Below are 18,483 nucleotides of genomic sequence, written 5' to 3'. Positions count from 1 at the left end.
TCAAACTGTTCCTTGTTGTTATAGCGACGGCTGTCTGCTCTCCTCCTACCTCTGCTGCCATCGACCACCTCGACCTCCTGACCTGACCTCTGACCTCTGACCCTGTGACATCACATCTGAAGTTCACTGTGATTGGACCAGGACTCATTCTGAGAACCAATCAGATGATCCATAATGTGCCTTGATGTCCCACCCTCTGATGAATTAGGATCCAGCACGTAGAGGTCTGGTGGGTGTGACCGTTGATGGATTGATGGAGAAGTTTCGTTTATCTTCAAACGACTTTGAGAAAATTCTTTAACAAAGTTTTTTAAGGATTTAACACACAGAACAGATCAGTGTTCTGACGTCCAGGACCCAGACTCCAGCACTGTCTCTGCTTACCGAGTCTGAGCCAGATCTGGCCCATCCACGGCTCAGTGGCCAGAGTTGTACCTGTGATCTACCTGCCGCCTCTGACCAATCAGAAGCTCCCCTGGTCCGGGACACATTGAACCAGGACACAGCAGAACCCTTTACTTTTTATTTTTAGAAGACAACAGGAACACTGTGAGGGGACGGACACTGTGAGAGGTTGGACATTGTGCGGGGACGGACACTCTAAGTGTCCATCAGAGTGACATTTGTACTTAAATACATATTTATTTCTTCAGTGGTCTTTAAAACTCCTAAACTCATCATCGATCTGATAAAGACCTCAGTTGGATCAGTCGATGAAGATGAGCCATGTTTCCTGTTTGATGCCATTTCCTGTCTGTCCAACAAATACAGGAAAGAGTTTAATCCTTTGACGTCTTTAAGGGACCAAACACTTTGTGATGGACGAGACGTGTTTGTGTTCAGATCAGACGAAGCCTTAAATACTTTCAGCCTTTCATCAAATAAAATTCACTCCTTCATATCAGATGTCGTTTCATGGCTTCACTTTCTTTGTTACAGCCAACAGACCAGAATAACACTTTCATAAACACACAGAGGTTGATAGATTCATCAGTTCTTCAACAGAAGCTGATGGATTCATCAGTTCATCAGCACAGAGGATGATGGATTCATCAGTTCATCAGCACAGAGGCTGATGTATTCATCAATTCATCAACAGAGGCTGATGGATTCATCAGTTCATCAGCACAGAGGCTGATGAACTGATGGATTCATCAGTTCATCAGCACAGAGGCTGATGTATTCATCAGTTCATCAGCACAAAGGATGATGGATTCATCAGTTCATCAGCACAGAGACTGATGTATTCATCAGTTCATCAGCACAGAGACTGATGTATTCATCAGTTCATCAACAGAGGCTGATGGATTCATCAGTTCATCAGCACAGAGGCTGATGTATTCATCAGTTCATCAACAGAGGCTGATGGATTCATCAGTTCATCAGCACAGAGGCTGATGGATTCATCAGTTCATCAGCACAGAGGCTGATGTATTCATCAATTCATCAACAGAGGCTGATGTATTCATCAGTTCATCAGCACAGAGGCTGATGAACTGATGGATTCATCAGTTCATCAGCACAGAGGCTGATGGATTCATCAGTTCATCAACAGAGGCTGATGGATTCATCAGTTCATCAGCACAGAGGCTGATGGATTCATCAGTTCATCAACAGAGGCTGATGGATTCATCAGTTCATCAGCACAGAGGCTGATGGATTCATCAGTTCATCAACAGAGGCTAATGGATTCATCAGTTCATCAACAGAGGCTGATGTATTCATCAGTTCATCAACAGAGGCTGATGTATTCATCAGTTCATCAGCACAGAGGATGATGGATTTATCAGTTCATCAGCACAGAGGCTGATGTATTCATCAGTTCATCAACAGAGGCTGATGTATTCATTAGTTCATCAGCACAGAGGATGATGGATTCATCAGTTCATGCACAGAGGCTGATGTATTCATCAGTTCATCAACAGAGGCTGATGGATTCATCAGTTCATCAGCACAGAGGCTGATGTATTAATCAGTTCATCGACAGAGGCTGATGGATTCATGAGTTCATCAGCACAGAGGCTGATGTATTCATCAGTTCATCAGCACAAAGGATGATGATTCATCAGTTCATCAGCACAAAGGCTGATGGATTCATCAGTTCATCAACAGGGGCTGATGGATTCATCAGTTCACCAACAGAGGCTGATGTATTCATCAGTTCATCAGCACAGAGGCTGATGGATTCATCAGTTCATCAGCACAGAGGCTGATGTATTCATCAGTTCATCCACACAGAGGCTGATGTATTCATCAGCACAGAGGCTGATGGATTCATCAGTTCATCAGCACAGAGGCTGATGGATTCATCAGTTCATCAACAGAGGCTAATGGATTCATCAGTTCATCAGCACAGAGGCTGATGTATTCATCAGTTCATCAACAGAGGCTGATGTATTCATCAGTTCATCAAGAGAGGCTGATGGATTCATCAGTTCATCGGCACAGAGACTGATGGATTCATCAGTTCATCAACAGAGGCTGATGTATTCATCAGTTCATCAACAGAGGCTGATGGATTCATCAGTTCATCAGCACAGAGGCTGATGTATTCATCAGTTCATCAACAGAGGCTGATGGATTCATCAGTTCATCAACAGAGGGCTGATGGATTCATCAGCCCTCTGTAACGTTTCTCTCAGATAAAACAGCCCTTAAAAGAACTTTAAGGGGTTTCGTTAAGGGGTAGAACCTGTTGTAAGTTTTTAAAAAACAAAACCTCTTATTTCCAAAGATAAGGTTTAATGTCACAACAGGAAGTACATGGTGATGATGTCAGAGGAGGCGGCCATTATAATTAAGGAATCCCTTAAAGTTAAACTGTTAAACATTAAGACTGTAAGGTAAGATTTTTCTCTAAGTCCAAGTTAAGGGGTCCTAACGTAAAATCACTTACACAGAACATCCTTAAGTTTCCTTCTCAAGGTTTCCAACTCAGCTGATGATGTCAGTGGAGGCGGTCTCTGTGGGGGCGGGGCCACGGCTGCTAAAATCACAATGAACTCAGAGCTTCTGACGTCCGACTGTCTTTGAATGCATCAAAACAATCTTCATTACCTCTCAGAGACGACCACAAACCACAACATTAAGGTGATCACCTGTGATTGAAGACTGATTATTGAACAGCTGTGATTGATTATTGATTCTCAGAGAACAGTTTGTTGCTGACGTGTTTCCTGGTTTGTCTCAAACATGTGACGCCGACAGATGAAACCAGACTTTATCAATCCTTACTCGTCTGACTGAATAAAAAGACAACATATATGATCGGCACACCAAGTAAAGCTCCCGTCAAAATGCCATTTATTGTAGAAGTGATGTTTCAAGCCCTCAGGCTCTTCTTCAGACTAAAAAATGTGAGCAGAGGTCCCCTCCTAAATACCCACAATTTATTATTTATTTATTTATTTGTTTATTTAACATGGACATTGCACAGCTCTCAGCCATACCAGAGTTAGCTACTAGCTAATTTTCATCTGTAGTCCCTGAGCAGGAACAGAAAACATATAGTGTTAAGACAGAAATCTAACACTATAGTATAAAACAAACAAGCACACATGAATACAAACAAATATAAAAACGTCGTCACAGAGCAACATCTTCAGACAACAACAATAACAAAAATTTCACACTATTAAGACACAACGACAACAATAAAATCACAATGTTGAGACACGACAATAACAAGATTATGAACCAGTGAATTATGAGACTGTGTTTGACAATTTATGATACTACTGCTACTCTGTCTGATCTTGCTTCCCAAATAACAATTAGTGTAATCATTGACAGCTGTACAAAGAAACATATACTGAATATATCGTCAAAAGAAAAACAATCAAAAATACATAAAAAAAAAACACCATAAACATACACACACACACACACACACACACATATATATATATGTGTGTGTGTGTGTGTATATATATGTATGTATGTATGTACAGTACATACATACATATATATCTATGTATGTACAGTACATACATAGATATATATGTATGTATATACAGTATCTCACATGAGTGAGTACACCCCTCCCATTTTTGCAAATATTTCATTATATCTTTTCATGGGACAACACTATAGAAATGACACTTTGATATAACTTAAAGTAGTCAGTGTACAGCTTGTATAGTAGTATAGATTTACCTTCTTCTGAAAATTACTCAAAACACAGCCATCAACATCTAAACAGCTGGCAACATAAGTGAGTACACCCCACAGTGAACATGTCCAAATTGTGCCTAAAGTGTCAATATTTTGTGTGCCAACCATTATTATCTAGCACTGCCTTAACCCTTTGAGCATGGAATTCACCAGAGCTCACAGGTTGCTTCAGGAATCCTCTCCCACTCCTCCATGATGACATCATGGAGCAGATGGATGTGAAGACACCTTGCACTCCTCCACCTTCAGCTTGAGGATGCCCCACAGGTGCACAGGTGAGTTTAGGGCTGGATACATACTTGGCCAGTCCATCACCTTCACCTTCAGCTTCCTCAGCAAGGCAGTTGTCATCTTCTAGGCTGATGAACTAGGTATATATATATATATATATATATATACAGTACAGGCCAAAAGTTTGGACACACCTTCTCATTCAATGCGTTTTCTGTATTTTCATGACTATTTACATTGTAGATTCTCACTGAAGGCATCAAAACTATGAATGAACACATGTGGAGTTATGTACTTAACAAAAAAAGGTGAAATAACTGAAAACATGTTTTATATTCTAGTTTCTTCAAAATAGCCACCCTTTGCTCTGATTACTGCTTTGCACACTCTTGGCATTCTCTCCATGAGCTTCAAGAGGTAGTCACCTGAAATGGTTTTCCAACAGTCTTGAAGGAGTTCCCAGAGGTGTTTAGCACTTGTTGGCCCCTTTGCCTTCACTCTGCGGTCCAGCTCACCCCAAACCATCTGGATTGGGTTCAGGTCCGGTGACTGTGGAGGCCAGGTCATCTGCCGCAGCACTCCATCACTCTCACAAAGACACGGCGGTTGGAACCAAAGATCTCAAATTTGGACTCATCAGACCAAAGCACAGATTTCCACTGGTCTAATGTCCATTCCTTGTGTTTCTTGGCCCAAACAAATCTCTTCTGCTTGTTGCCTCTCCTTAGCAGTGGTTTCCTAGCAGCTATTTGACCATGAAGGCCTGATTGGCGCAGTCTCCTCTTAACAGTTGTTCTAGAGATGGGTCTGCTGCTAGAACTCTGTGTGGCATTCATCTGGTCTCTGATCTGAGCTGCTGTTAACTTGCCATTTCTGAGGCTGGTGACTCGGATGAACTTATCCTCAGAAGCAGAGGTGACTCTTGGTCTTCCTTTCCTGGGTCGGTCCTCATGCGTGCCAGTTTGGTTGTAGCGCTTGATGGTTTTTGCGACTCCACTTGGGGACACATTTAAAGTTTTTGCAATTTTCCGGACTGACTGACCTTCATTTCTTAAAGTAATGATGGCCACTGGTTTTTCTTTAGTTAGCTGATTGGTTCTTGCCATAATATGAATTTTAACAGTTGTCCAATAGGGCTGTCGGCTGTGTATTAACCTGACTTCTGCACAACACAACTGATGGTCCCAACCCCATTGATAAAGCAAGAAATTCCACTAATTAACCCTGATAAGGCACACCTGTGAAGTGGAAACCATTTCAGGTGCCTACCTCTTGAAGCTCATGGAGAGAATGCCAAGAGTGTGCAAAGCAGTAATCAGAGCAAAGGGTGGCTATTTTGAAGAAACTAGAATATAAAACATGTTTTCAGTTATTTCACCTTTTTTTGTTAAGTACATAACTCCACATGTGTTCATTCATAGTTTTGATGCCTTCAGTGAGAATCTACAATGTAAATAGTCATGAAAATAAAGAAAACGCATTGAATGAGAAGGTGTGTCCAAACTTTTGGCCTGTACTGTATATGAGAAATGTCTCTCTCCATATACCAAAATTTCCCATATAGGTGCAATACATCCAAAAACATACACAGATAGAAAAATGTCTAAGTTAGTTAGTACTCCACAAAAGGAATTGGGGCAAGAAACCGTCATAATGTACCGGCTGAAAGAGGCTAAGTACACAACGGGGATAGATTCACTATACTGTTGCACTCTGAACTATAACAAGGCAAAGTTACAGATTACAAAAAAGGTCTGATATCAAATTCTTCATTAAAGGAGCTATATGTAAGAAATCTAAAGTCACAACATGGGTAGTATCGCGGTATTTTGAATTTGAGTGCAGTAACCGTTTTGGCCACCCAGTGTCCAGAATAGTTCCCTCTTGAGTAGGATGGAGTCTATGTCCCCCTCTGCGTGGTTGTTTTATAGTTTCTATGCCAATGTATCTGAGAGTAGAAATGTTGTGTTTTGCATTAAAAACCTGAAGCTGGGACTTCCGGTTATGGCGCACTGCTAGGCAGACATGTGACAGAAAGCGCTGATGAAATTTTAGATAATAGCAAGTTGGATAACTCTGTAGAACTTAGTGTTCAATTTACTATTTGTCTCTAAACTTTGAACTAACTAAAATGTCCAGGAAATCGAGAGTCAAACCTCCAAAACCCTCTACTAAACCGCAAGATGACTCCTCCCGTCCAACAGAGCTAGCAAGCTCCTCTGCTAGCAATGATGACTCAACTAGCGCTGGACCAGTTCTTGACGCTATCCAGACGATGAAAGAGGACTTTTTGTCAAGATTTGAGGGGTTATTATGCGCTATTCATGGAATGCAAGGTGAACTGAAGGCAACAGCGGGCCGAATGTCTGAAGCAGAAGATAAGATTGACACCAATGAAGAAGACATTGCATCTTTGAAATCGCAAAACATTACTATGAAAGCAGCTATGGAGGAGCTAGTGCTAAAAGTGGACGATTTGGAAAACCGAGCGCACCGCTCTAATCTCCATCTGGTGGGGCTGCCCGAGTCAGTCGAGGGGGTGGATATGTGTGCTTTGTTACAAAAACTGATCCCTCAAACGCTTGGTGGACATAGCTTTCCTGGGCCAGTGTGTCTCACATCACATCATGTCTCACATCACATCATGTCTCACATCACATCATGTCTCACATCACATCATGTCTCACATCACATCTGTCTCACATTACATCTGCCTCACATCACGTGTCTCACATCACATCATGTCTCACATCACATCATGTCTCACATCACATCATGTCTTGGATCACATCATGTCTCATCACATCACGTGTCTCACATCACATCTGTCTCACATCACATCTGTCTCACATCACATCTGTCTCACATCACATCACCTGTCTCACATCACATCTGTCTCATATCACATCTGTCTCACATCACGTCTGTCTCACATCACATCTGTCTCACATCACGTGTCTCACATCACATCTGTCTCACATCACGTGTCTCACATCACATCTGTCTCACATCACATCATGTCTCACATCACACATGGGGAAGGGCGTGGCACCGCAGGAAGGTGGGAGTTACAGTTCCTTCAGTTTCCCTGTTGGTAACTGGATGGTCTCTGTCTGTCTCTCTGTCTGTCTCTCTCTGTCTCTCCCTGTCTCTGTCTCTGTCTCTGTCTCTGTCCCTGTCTCTCTCTGTCTCTCTCCCTGTCGCTGTCTCTCTCTCTGTCTCTCTCCCTGTCGCTGTCTCTCTCTCTGTCTCTCTCTCTGTCTTTTTGGGGAGTTTTTCCTGATCAGCTGTGAGGGTCATAAGGACAGAGGGATGTCGTATGCTGTAAAGCCCTGTGAGGCAAATTGTGATTTGTGATATTGGGCTTTATAAATAAAATTGATTGATTGATTGATTGATTGATTGAAAACTTAAGCCCCAGGCCTTTGTCCCAGCAGACATGTGAACTTTGATCTCTTCATGTCCAGGTTGGTGAAGTGAGGACAGACATGTCTCTTGTTGTCCCTCGTTGTCCCTCGTTGTGTCCTCTGTGTGTGCTGCTGGCGTGACGTCTCTGTGTCAATATTTGAACAGTGGTTAACGATCAGTCCGTCAGCTGAGTCCTCCATTTTACATCAGACAACAACTGTCTGTCCTCACGCACGCAGACAGACAGACAGACAGACAGAGGGACAGACAGACAGAGGGACAGACATGCTGCCGTCCACCTCTCTGACATGGGGTCTCTGCGCTCTACTCACCTGCTCGGCACTCGTCCAGTCCTCAGGTGAGACTCTGTGTGTCAGGGCTCAGCTGAGGACAGTCTGAAGACCAGGACCTCTATAATTTGGTCTTTCTGTCCCCCCCAGTGTTCCTGGACCATCCGTGGGCGGCTCGTGTCCTCGGCTCCGCCTCCAGGAGACGTCGAGCCAACTCCTTCCTGGAGGAGGTTTTACCTGGAGACCTGGAGAGGGAGTGTCACGAGGAGGTCTGCTCCCAGGAGGAGGCAGCCGAGATCTTCATGACCAGGGAGAAGACGGTGAGACGGACCGCCGGGGGACGGACTGAGGGACACACTGAGGGACACACGGGGACAGACAGAGGGACACACTGAAGGACACACAGGGGGACAGACTAGGGGACACACAGGGGGACACACAGAGGGACAGAGATACTCTAATTACTCCCAGTATTCCAATTACTCCCAGCTCTCTAATTACTCTCAATTCTCTAATTACTCCCAGTGTTCTGATTACTCTTAGTACTCTCATTACTCTCAGTACTCTAATTACTCCCAGTATTCTGATCACTCTTAGTACTCTGATTACTCTCAGTTCTCCAATCACCGTCAGTTCTCTACTCTGGGTTCTCTAATTACTCTCAGTTCTCTAAGTACTCACAGTACTCTGATTACTCCCAGTACTCCAATTACTCCGAGCTCTCTAATTACTCTCAATTCTCTAATTACTCCCAGTGTTGTGATTACTCTTAGTACTCTGATTACTCTTAGAACTCCAATTACTCTCAGTACTCTAATTACTCCCAGTACTGATTACTCCCAGTACTCTGATTACTCTAAGTACACTGATTACTCTCATTACTCCAATTACTTTCAGTAGTGTAATTACTCCCAGTACTGATTACTACTAGTACTCTGATTACTCTCAGTTCTCTAATTACTCCCAGTATTCCGACTACTCTTAGTACTCTGATTACTCTAAGTACTCTGATTACTCTCAGTACTCTAATTACTCCCAGTATTGTGTCATTAACTGTTTCTTGTCTTGCAGATGGAGTTCTGGTACAAATATACCAGTGAGTATTTTTACATGATGATGTCATTGTGACATCACTTCCTTGTGTGTGGTGATGTGTTCAAGTGTCTGTGCTTTGTGTCGTAGATCTGAACCCCTGTCAGACTAACCCCTGTCTGAATGGAGGGATGTGCACCCTGGACAGAGACGACTTCCTGTGTCTCTGCTCGCCGCCGTACCAAGGCAAGACCTGCGACACAGGTAAACAACTTTGTAAACAACACCTGCGACACAGGTAAACAAGTCTTTAAATAACACCTGGGGTCCGTTTCACAAAGCAGGTTCAACAAACTCTGAGTCTAATCCTGAACTCTGAGTTGATCTACTCTGAGATAAGAAACTCTGAGTTTCCGGTTCAGAAACAGCTGATTTGAATCAGTTTAATCAACTCGGAGTAGTTTCACCTGGAGTTAAGCGCATGCACCACGACTATAAAAAGCCTGCATCAATGGAGCCCCGATTCGACGAGTCACCATGGCAACGGGGAAGAGGAGGGCTGCGTTTTTCAGCCCATTAGAATTAGAAATCTTAATGTGCTCATACTGCGAGTTTGCACACGTTTTCAAAAAGAAGTGCAACACCGCTGCAGCTGCAAAAGAGAGGGAGACGGCGTGAGAGAACGTTGCTGCACAGGTCAATGCGTAAGTTTAAATGTAGTCCTTTGCAATCACAATAATATTACAGGGGAAAACTGCTTGAATGGTAGCCTATTAATTTATTTCTTTTAGGTGCAATCCCGCGGGTGAGAAGCGCACTTGGCAGCAGTTTAGGATGAAATATAAAAACATTGTTCAAACAGGTAAGACCTCAGCATAATCTCATGGGGGAACCTCATTTTGATCATGTTTTACATTGTAAAGTAAATATTAAGTGGCTGTTTGACTGTGCAGTTGTTTTATCCCCAACATAATGCTGTTTTCACACACATGAATGTCTTCTCATCTGTATCATGTTCTGTTAAATAATTAAGCCTATTTAAACTAACACAGACTTCTACTCAGCCAACAGAAAGAAGGCAGATGCCGTAAAACGAGCACACTTTTCTGACCGCCCTGCACACAGTTGCCTTACTCAAGTGCTCAGCATCTCCGACATTGTACAAAAAACTTCCGTTTGCAAAGAAACGCAGCACAACACACAATATCTGCTGGGATGTGAGAGCATGACTATGATTGGTAATGTTGCAAATAAGGACGGATTAGGTTGTGTATGTAGATGATGGACTGTGACGTGAAACGGTACCGCTCAAAAAGATAATTGTGTGGAAATGCTAAAACATCTATGCGCGGTCTGATAACCATCTCCCGACGAATATTTAATTCTCTGCGCAGTAATGCTGCATCTTCATCCACGGGATCGTTATCAAAAGGACATGCCATGTTAGTGAAAAAAGTCGCCACCTACTGTGCCTAATGGACTTCTAATATACTGACTCTGATTTTTTTAAATGATTTTTAAAATGACAGACGGCAGAACTAGGCTACGCCAAAACTCGCCTGCTGACTGAATGAATGAGGAAATCAAATGGAGTGTGTGGCTCTGAAAGAGGGCGGAGACAGAGAGAAACTCGAGGTTCATTGAGAAAAACCTGGTCCCGACCAGGTTAGGTTCATAGAGTCTGTTACTATGGTAACTGACCGAGAGCTTAAGTTACCTCTCTCCCTGAAACAGGCTGGAGTTACCCCTCTTTCTCTGGTTTGAGTTACCTCCCTTTTTGAAATGGAAAACTCACAGTTTCCCTCATTTCAGGGTTGTAGCGGGGTTCTTCCGGGAAAAATATGGCGTAGTCGGGAAGATACGTTTTAAAGTGTTTATTCCACCAAACCAACCAAAACAGTGAAAAAAATATGTACAAAGTAACAACAAAAAATTTACAAAAAGGTACACTGGGTTCAGAGTTCTTCAGTAACCCAAATTACAGCTGGACCACCGGCCAAAAAAACAAGGACAATAGTCCAAAAACACGTTCACTCAATACTTTCTCTTGTTGTCAAATACCTGCCATGTACCACCAACTCTCCACACCAACATGGACAAGATGGCTGCCTTATAAATCATAAGCCCCTCCCACTGGGCATGACACAAAAAGAATAATTAACTTTGAAATCAGTGTTTCCCTACAAATAGAAACAACCAAAAATGTATTGACAAATAGTTAAATGCAGAGAAATGCCTCCTTTAAATATTCACTGTTCAACATGTCAACATACAGTCTCCAGTACTGCAAAATAAACATAATTAGCGCAAACACACATTTAAATTAATCAGGTGACCATTTTCCCGCTACGTCCCCTTTAAACCCCAGGAACTTGATACGCCCCCGTTTGGCGGATTCAACGTCTGACAGAGGGCAGCGGGGAGTTTTCACTAAACTTGCTTTGTGAAACGGACCCCAGATCTCTGAGCTGACTAATGCTGATCCAGGGGCCTGTATCATGAAGCAGGATTAATGTCTTAGCGAGGTAACTTCAGGGTTAACTCTGGGTTTTCGGTCTCACGAAGCCGGTTCAGTTCTTATCGGGGTAGATCACCATGGTAACTTACTCTGAACGGCTATCCTGCTCCGGAGCAGGGTAAGTTCAGGGTTGAATCTGATCCTATAAAAAGCACCACCCACTGGCCAATCAGCTGTTGATGGCTGACAGAAATGCAGCCCAGTCATGACGGGAAGTTTAATTCATTTGATTGATTTTGATTTGAAAGTTTATTTTGAACATTAAAAAAGAAAAGAAAGCAACAACAACAGACAATGAAAAGATTGTTCAAAAAGGAGTGGAAAGAAGTGGAACTTTCATCCCACCCCTTCATAAGAAAGAAACTGATCATTTGTAGACACTTAATAGCACCATTAATTAGTGCCAACATTTTGTTTTGTTGGAGGAAATGATCCCTGTTAAAGATAATGGGCCTAATTGACAGCTTTGCTGCTGGAAATGTGGAAAGTAGCCTATCATGTCTACACTTCATGGTGTTTGAGGGATTTTCCTTTTTGTTTTTTAAAGAGGGACACTAGCTATATTTTTGTGCAGCTGTTAATTTCTAACACAGCTCAATATCAGGATGATTTTATTCAGACTATCAATTTGGTGTTGATATGATTTAATTGTGGCGTCAGCTTTAAGCTTTATTGTAGCATATATAACGTTATGACAAAGAAGACCAATTTATCAGACGCAATGATGTTAGACGATAATTGTAATACACGCAATTCATCTGCGCAGCATTGATTTCATGGGATTCAAGGGTGTGATCAGTGTCAGATGTACAGGTACAGGTACTGTAGCTACTTGAACCAGTGATGAGTCATTTAACCTACACATCATTTTATTTGCTGCCTTGTTTTGTCTTGATTTTTCCCTCTCTCCTCCTCTATTTCTTCTTTCCTCACCCGTTTCTTTTTCTTCTCTATCATGTGATTTCATTGATGTTTTGACAGGGGAATTTCTTTGATAAGCTTTTAGTGGCTTCTAACCTCTCCGGCACTTTTCTTTTTTTTAATCTTGTAAATGTTATACTGTCTGTTTTTAACATTATGTGCAAATAAACTAATCTAAACTAAAACTAAACATTATTCATCCCGTTATGCGTTGCCACGCATGTTTCCTCCTCCTGCAGCTGCCACGGTGTTGGCCTTTTCTCTAATGTTGCTTTTCTTCTCCTCATATTTTAGCAGAATTAATCTCTGATCCTCACATGAGAAACACTTTTTCCCTCACATACGGCGCTCTGTGAGGACGCTCAGTGACGCTCTGTGACGCTGCGCTTCTCTCATGATTGTGATTGGTCCGCTGCGTGCGCGTTCACGGCTCTTGATAAAGCAACTCTGGGTTGAGTTACCGAGTTGATATCCAGCGTCGTGATACCGATTATCCTGATTGCCATTGTTAGGGTTAGTCAACCCAGGATAGGTCTGGGTAACCCAGGAAAGGTTGATCTCGCTTCGTGATACAGGCCCCTGGGCTCTGAGTTGACTAATCCTGATCCTGATCCTGATCTCTGAGGTGAGAAACAGAACAGCTGATCAGAATCAGTTCAATCAGCCTGACGGAGGTGCGTTTGCAGTGAGTACCAACAGATATCATCAGTAGAGTGCAGATAACATGATTCTCAGTGACAGGAAGTGGAGTTAAAAGCAGAGCCACTGATTTCATCCAAAACTGAATCAGAGATTTGAAGACATGAAAAAGATATTAAACAGACTGGAACTGATCCTGACGATGATGATGATGATGATGATGATGATAATGATGATGATGATGATGATGGTATAATCATGGTAAAATCATGACGGTATATAACAGAGGAATTTTGTGTGTAGTGTTGATGGTGTGTCACTATAGAAACGGCGGCTGTATGCAGTACTGCAGAGACCTGCCAGGGGGAGCCGGAGTTCAGTGTGACTGCGCCGACGGGTTCCAGCTGGACGTCGACGGATACAGCTGCTCCAAGAATGGTAACAGAACTCAGGTTACTACAGTAACTGACACTTTTACTGATACTCTGATGTATTTATACTCTTGTTATTGATAATCTGATGTATTTATTCATGTTACTTATACTCTGGTGTGTTTATACTCCTGTTGTTGATACTCTGTATTTATACTCCTGTTGTTGATACTCTGGTGTATTTATTTTCCTGTTATTGATACTGTTTTGTATTTATACTCATGTTACTGATCCCCCAGTCTTCTGACAGTGTTTTTTTCCTGTCCTCTAGTGTCTCTGCCTTGTGGTCGTCAGCACATAGAGGTGTCACTGTACCGAGATCGTTCTCTGTTGAGTCCCTCTGATCAGCCCAACATCACCGTGGAAATGGGCAGCATGTTTGATGACAACAACACAGATGGCTGGGTGGACAAATTGAACTTTATAGAGACATTGGAGAAGCTGATGACAGTGAACACAACAACTGGACAGTGGGGAGCCAATGAGACGGAGCTGATGGGGGAGGACGGGGGGGATCTACGTATTGTGGGCGGAGCCTTGGACAGACCAGGAGGAAGTCCCTGGCAGGTGTGGAGACATTTCACATGAGGTCATTTCACACATTTAAATCTGCTGTTGTTCATGTTTTCACACTGATGTGTTCAGTGTGCGGTGTGTGTGGTCGTGATGACTCACGCGTCATCACGAGTCTGCAGCTCCGCCCTGCTCCATATGAACACAGTGTGTGTGTGTGTGTGTGTGTGTGTGTGTGTGTTTCCAGGTTCTGCTCCGCAGGTCTAATGGTCACGGTTTCTGTGGAGGGACGCTGGTCTCTGATCGCTGGGTGGTCTCTGCTGCTCACTGTCTCCAGGAGACTCCAGACCATGTGACTATAGGTGACCACCTGAGTGTGTGTGTGTGTGTGTGTGTGTGTGTGTGTGTGTGTGTTCGTTCCTGCTTTATGTTTATCTTCACATTAACACATGAGTAGTGAGTGTGTGTGTGTGTGTGTGTGTGTGTGTGTATACAGGTGACTTCGATAAGCGGCGTCCTGATCCAGGTGAGCAGCTGATAAAGGTTCAGAAGGTCTTCGTCCATCCTCACTTCCATGCCTTCACCTTCGACAGCGACATCGCTCTGTTGTATCTCGCCCAGCCGGTCGTCAGGAGCGCCACCGCCATCCCTGCCTGCCTCCCCGACCCCCATCTCTCCGAATACCTACTGAAGGTAACTGTATTGACGCCACAGAGAGCTGACAGTCACAGATCTGAGATGAGAGCTAACACTGTGTGTCTGTGTGTTCAGAAGGGAAACCGTGGCATGGTGACGGGCTGGGGGGTCACGCAGTACCTGGGCAGGTCATCACGCTTCCTCAGGAAGGTCACGCTTCCCGTGGTCAGCTACCGAGACTGCACCGCCTCCACTGAACAGGTGATCAGGTGGCGGAGTTCACTGAACAGAGTCAAGGATGAGGGATGAGACCTGTTCAGCCATGTTTGGTCGTTCTTATAGCTCGTACACTGTCCACTGTAACCATGGTAACCACTGTAACCCTGGTACCCAGTATCCACTCTGTACAGTAGCTGGATCTTCAGTATCCATACGTGTCTACATCTGCAGCATGACGTGTGTCTCTGACCTGACGTGTGTCTCTGACCTGACGTGTGTCTCTGACATGATGTGTGTCTCTGACATGATGTGTGTCTCTGACCTGACGTGTGTCTCTGACATGATGTGTGTCTCTGACCTGACGTGTGTCTCTGACCTGACGTGTGTCTCTGACATGATGTGTGTCTCTGACATGATGTGTGTCTCTGTCTTGACGTATGTCTCTGACATGACGTGTCTCTGACCTGACGTGTGTTTCTGACATGACGTGTCTCTGACCTGACGTGTGTCTCTGACCTGACGTGTGTCTCTGACCTGACGTGTGTCTCTGACATGATGTGTGTCTCTGACATGATGTGTGTCTCTGACATGACGTGTCTCTGACCTGACGTGTGTCTCTGACATGACGTGTCTCTGACCTGACGTGTGTCTCTGACATGATGTGTGTCTCTGTCTTGACGTATGTCTCTGACATGACGTGTCTCTGACCTGACGTGTGTCTCTGACATGACGTCTGTCTCCGACCTGACGTGTGTCTCTGACATGACGTGTGTCTCTGACATGACGTGTGTCTCTGACCTGACGTGTGTCTCTGACCTGACGTGTGTCTCTCTGACATGACGTGTCTCTGACATGACGTGTGTCTCTGACCTGACGTGTGTCTCTGACCTGACGTGTGTCTCTCTGACATGACGTGTCTCTGACATGACGTGTGTCTCTGACATGATGTGTGTCTCTGACCTGACGTGTGTCTCTCTGACATGACGTGTCTCTGACATGACGTGTGTCTCTGACCTGATGTGTGTCTCTGACCTGACGTGTGTCTCTCTGACATGACGTGTCTCTGACCTGACGTGTGTCTCTGACATGACGTGTCTCTGACCTGACGTGTGTCTCTGACATGATGTGTGTCTCTGTCTTGACGTATGTCTCTGACATGACGTGTCTCTGACCTGACGTGTGTCTCTGACATGACGTCTGTCTCCGACCTGACGTGTGTCTCTGACCTGACGTGTGTCTCTGACCTGACGTGTGTCTCTCTGACATGACGTGTCTCTGACATGACGTGTGTCTCTGACCTGACGTGTGTCTCTGACATGAGGTGTGTCTCTGACCTGACGTGTGTCTCTGTCTTGACGTGTGTCTCTGACCTGACATGTGTCTCTGTCTTGACGTGTGTCTCTGAACTGATGTGTGTCTCTGACATGACGTGTGTCTCTGACCTGACGTATGTCTCTCTGACATGACGTGTGTCTCTGACATGATGTGTGTCTCTGACATGACGTGTGTCTCTGTCTTGACGTGTGTCTCTGACCTGACGTGTGTCTCTGTCTTGACGTGTGTCTGTCTTAACGTGTCTCTGACATGACGTGTGTCTCTGTCTTGACGTGTGTCTCTGACCTGACGTGTGTCTCTGTCTTGACATGTGTCTCTGACATGACGTGTGTCTCTGACCTGATGTGTGTCTCTGTCTTGACGTGTGTCTCTGACCTGACGTGTGTCTCTGTCTTGACATGTGTCTCTGACATGACGTGTGTCTCTGTCTTGACGTGTGTCTCTGACCTGACGTGTGTCTCTCTGACATGACGTGTCTCTGACATGACGTGTGTCTCTGACCTGACGTGTGTCTCTGACATGAGGTGTGTCTCTGACCTGACGTGTGTCTCTGTCTTGACATGTGTCTCTGACCTGACGTGTGTCTCTGTCTTGACGTGTGTCTCTGAACTGATGTGTGTCTCTGACATGACGTGTGTCTCTGACCTGACGTATGTCTCTCTGACCTGACGTGTGTCTCTGTCTTGACATGTGTCTCTGACATGACGTGTGTCTCTGACCTGATGTGTGTCTCTGTCTTGACGTGTGTCTCTGACCTGACGTGTGTCTCTGTCTTGACATGTGTCTCTGACATGACGTGTGTCTCTGACCTGACGTGTGTCTCTGACATGACGTGTCTCTGACCTGACGTGTGTCTCTGACCTGACGTGTGTCTCTCTGACATGACGTGTGTCTCTGACATGACGTGTGTCTCTGTCCAACAGGTGATCACAGACAACATGTTCTGTGCAGGTTACCTGGACGTGGGCAGGGACGCCTGCAGCGGGGACAGCGGGGGACCGTTTGTGGTGAACTACAAAGGGACCTGGTTTCTGACGGGTGTGGTCAGCTGGGGAGAGAAATGTGCCGCCAAGGGGAAGTACGGAGTTTATACCCGACTGGGGAACTTCCTGAACTGGATCAGAGACACCATGGAGAGGACGGACCTCAACGGCACCGGGACCTGAGACACACAGACAGACGTCGTCCATCCTGAGTGTCTGTCAGGTTACACGTCACCGTGTGCAACTTATCACAACTTTTATTAGTCAGGGTTAAAAACAAAGGTTAAATTTGTTGTTTGTTAAATTCAGACAGTTTGAAATGATCAAAAGTTTCAGACTGAAGTTTGAGTTTCTAACGTCTGTAAAATAAAACACAGAAACTGTGACTGAACGACTTCATATGACATTAAAGCTCAGAAACAAAACAACCAGACTGTCTGTGTGTGTGTGTGTGTGTGTGTGTATGGCTTTTTCCATGATTTTGGACGACATGCTATCCACCTTATTTTCAAACACGGAAGTAAATAGTGACAAAACTCGCACGAATTTGCAGGCAAAATCCAGGGTCTAAGGCTAGAACCGGATGAAACCATGGTATCATATGATGTAACATCCCTATTCACTTGCATCCCAACCGGGGAAGCAGTGGAAACGGTGAGGCATCATCTTACACAGGACAGAACGTTACCGGACAGAACAAATCTCAATACAGAACAAATTTGCCAGTTACTGGAATTGTGCCTTAACACCACATACTTCCAGTTTAACGGTACTTTTTACAGACAGAAGCATGGCTGTGGTATGGGGTCATCAGTATCCCCCATTGTGGCAAACCTGTATATGGAAAGGGTAGAGCAAAAGGCACTGAACTCTTACAAGGGTACATCACCAAGCCACTGGTTCAGATATGTGGATGACACATGGGTGAAGATCAAATCCCAAGAACTGGAGGCTTTTACTGAGCACATCAACTCAGTGGACAAGAACATCAAGTTCACTAGAGAAGATGTTAATGATAACCACCTACCTTTCTTAGACTGTGATGTACACTTGGATGAGAACAGGAGCCTCCACATTGGGGTATACAGGAAACCCACACACACAGACCAATATCTTCTTTTCGACTCACACCACCCTCTGGAGCACAAACTGGG

The 18,483-nt window shown here is 44.3% G+C and overlaps 2 protein-coding genes across 5 annotated transcripts in view; both read left to right on the top strand.

Annotated features, from left to right (window-relative positions):
- Positions 1-904, top strand: part of dgkd (diacylglycerol kinase delta) — a 49,809-nt gene extending 48,905 nt beyond the window's left edge. For all 4 annotated transcript variants that reach the window (XM_033631119.2, XM_033631121.2, XM_078167446.1 and 1 more), the window contains one exon: positions 25-904. The gene's annotated coding sequence lies outside the window, so the exon portion shown is untranslated. The remainder of the gene's footprint in view (positions 1-24) is intronic.
- Positions 905-8,005: 7,101 nt separating this feature from the next.
- LOC117259475 (coagulation factor X) lies at positions 8,006-17,754 on the top strand. Its single transcript, XM_033630828.2, has 10 exons — positions 8,006-8,170; positions 8,253-8,422; positions 9,174-9,198; positions 9,285-9,398; positions 13,516-13,650; positions 13,915-14,210; positions 14,404-14,518; positions 14,653-14,849; positions 14,928-15,053; positions 17,270-17,754. The coding sequence occupies exons 1-10, from the start codon at positions 8,098-8,100 to the stop codon at positions 17,510-17,512; spliced, it is 1,494 nt and encodes a 497-aa protein (XP_033486719.1). The 5' UTR covers positions 8,006-8,097; the 3' UTR covers positions 17,513-17,754.
- The last annotated feature ends 729 nt before the right edge of the window (positions 17,755-18,483 follow it).

Source organism: Epinephelus lanceolatus, chromosome 4, assembly GCF_041903045.1.
Source record: "Epinephelus lanceolatus isolate andai-2023 chromosome 4, ASM4190304v1, whole genome shotgun sequence".
Taxonomy (NCBI): domain Eukaryota; kingdom Metazoa; phylum Chordata; class Actinopteri; order Perciformes; family Serranidae; genus Epinephelus; species Epinephelus lanceolatus.
This window is presented reverse-complemented; position numbering and strand designations above follow the sequence as displayed.

Coding starts and splice junctions, on each gene's coding strand:
- LOC117259475 (XM_033630828.2), top strand. CDS start 8,098: ATGCTGCCGTCCACCTCTCTGACATGGGGTCTCTGCGCTCTACTCACC. Junction 14,519..14,652: donor TCCAGACCATGTGACTATAG/GTGACCACCTGA, acceptor GTGTGTATACAG/GTGACTTCGATAAGCGGCGT. Junction 14,850..14,927: donor TCTCCGAATACCTACTGAAG/GTAACTGTATTG, acceptor CTGTGTGTTCAG/AAGGGAAACCGTGGCATGGT.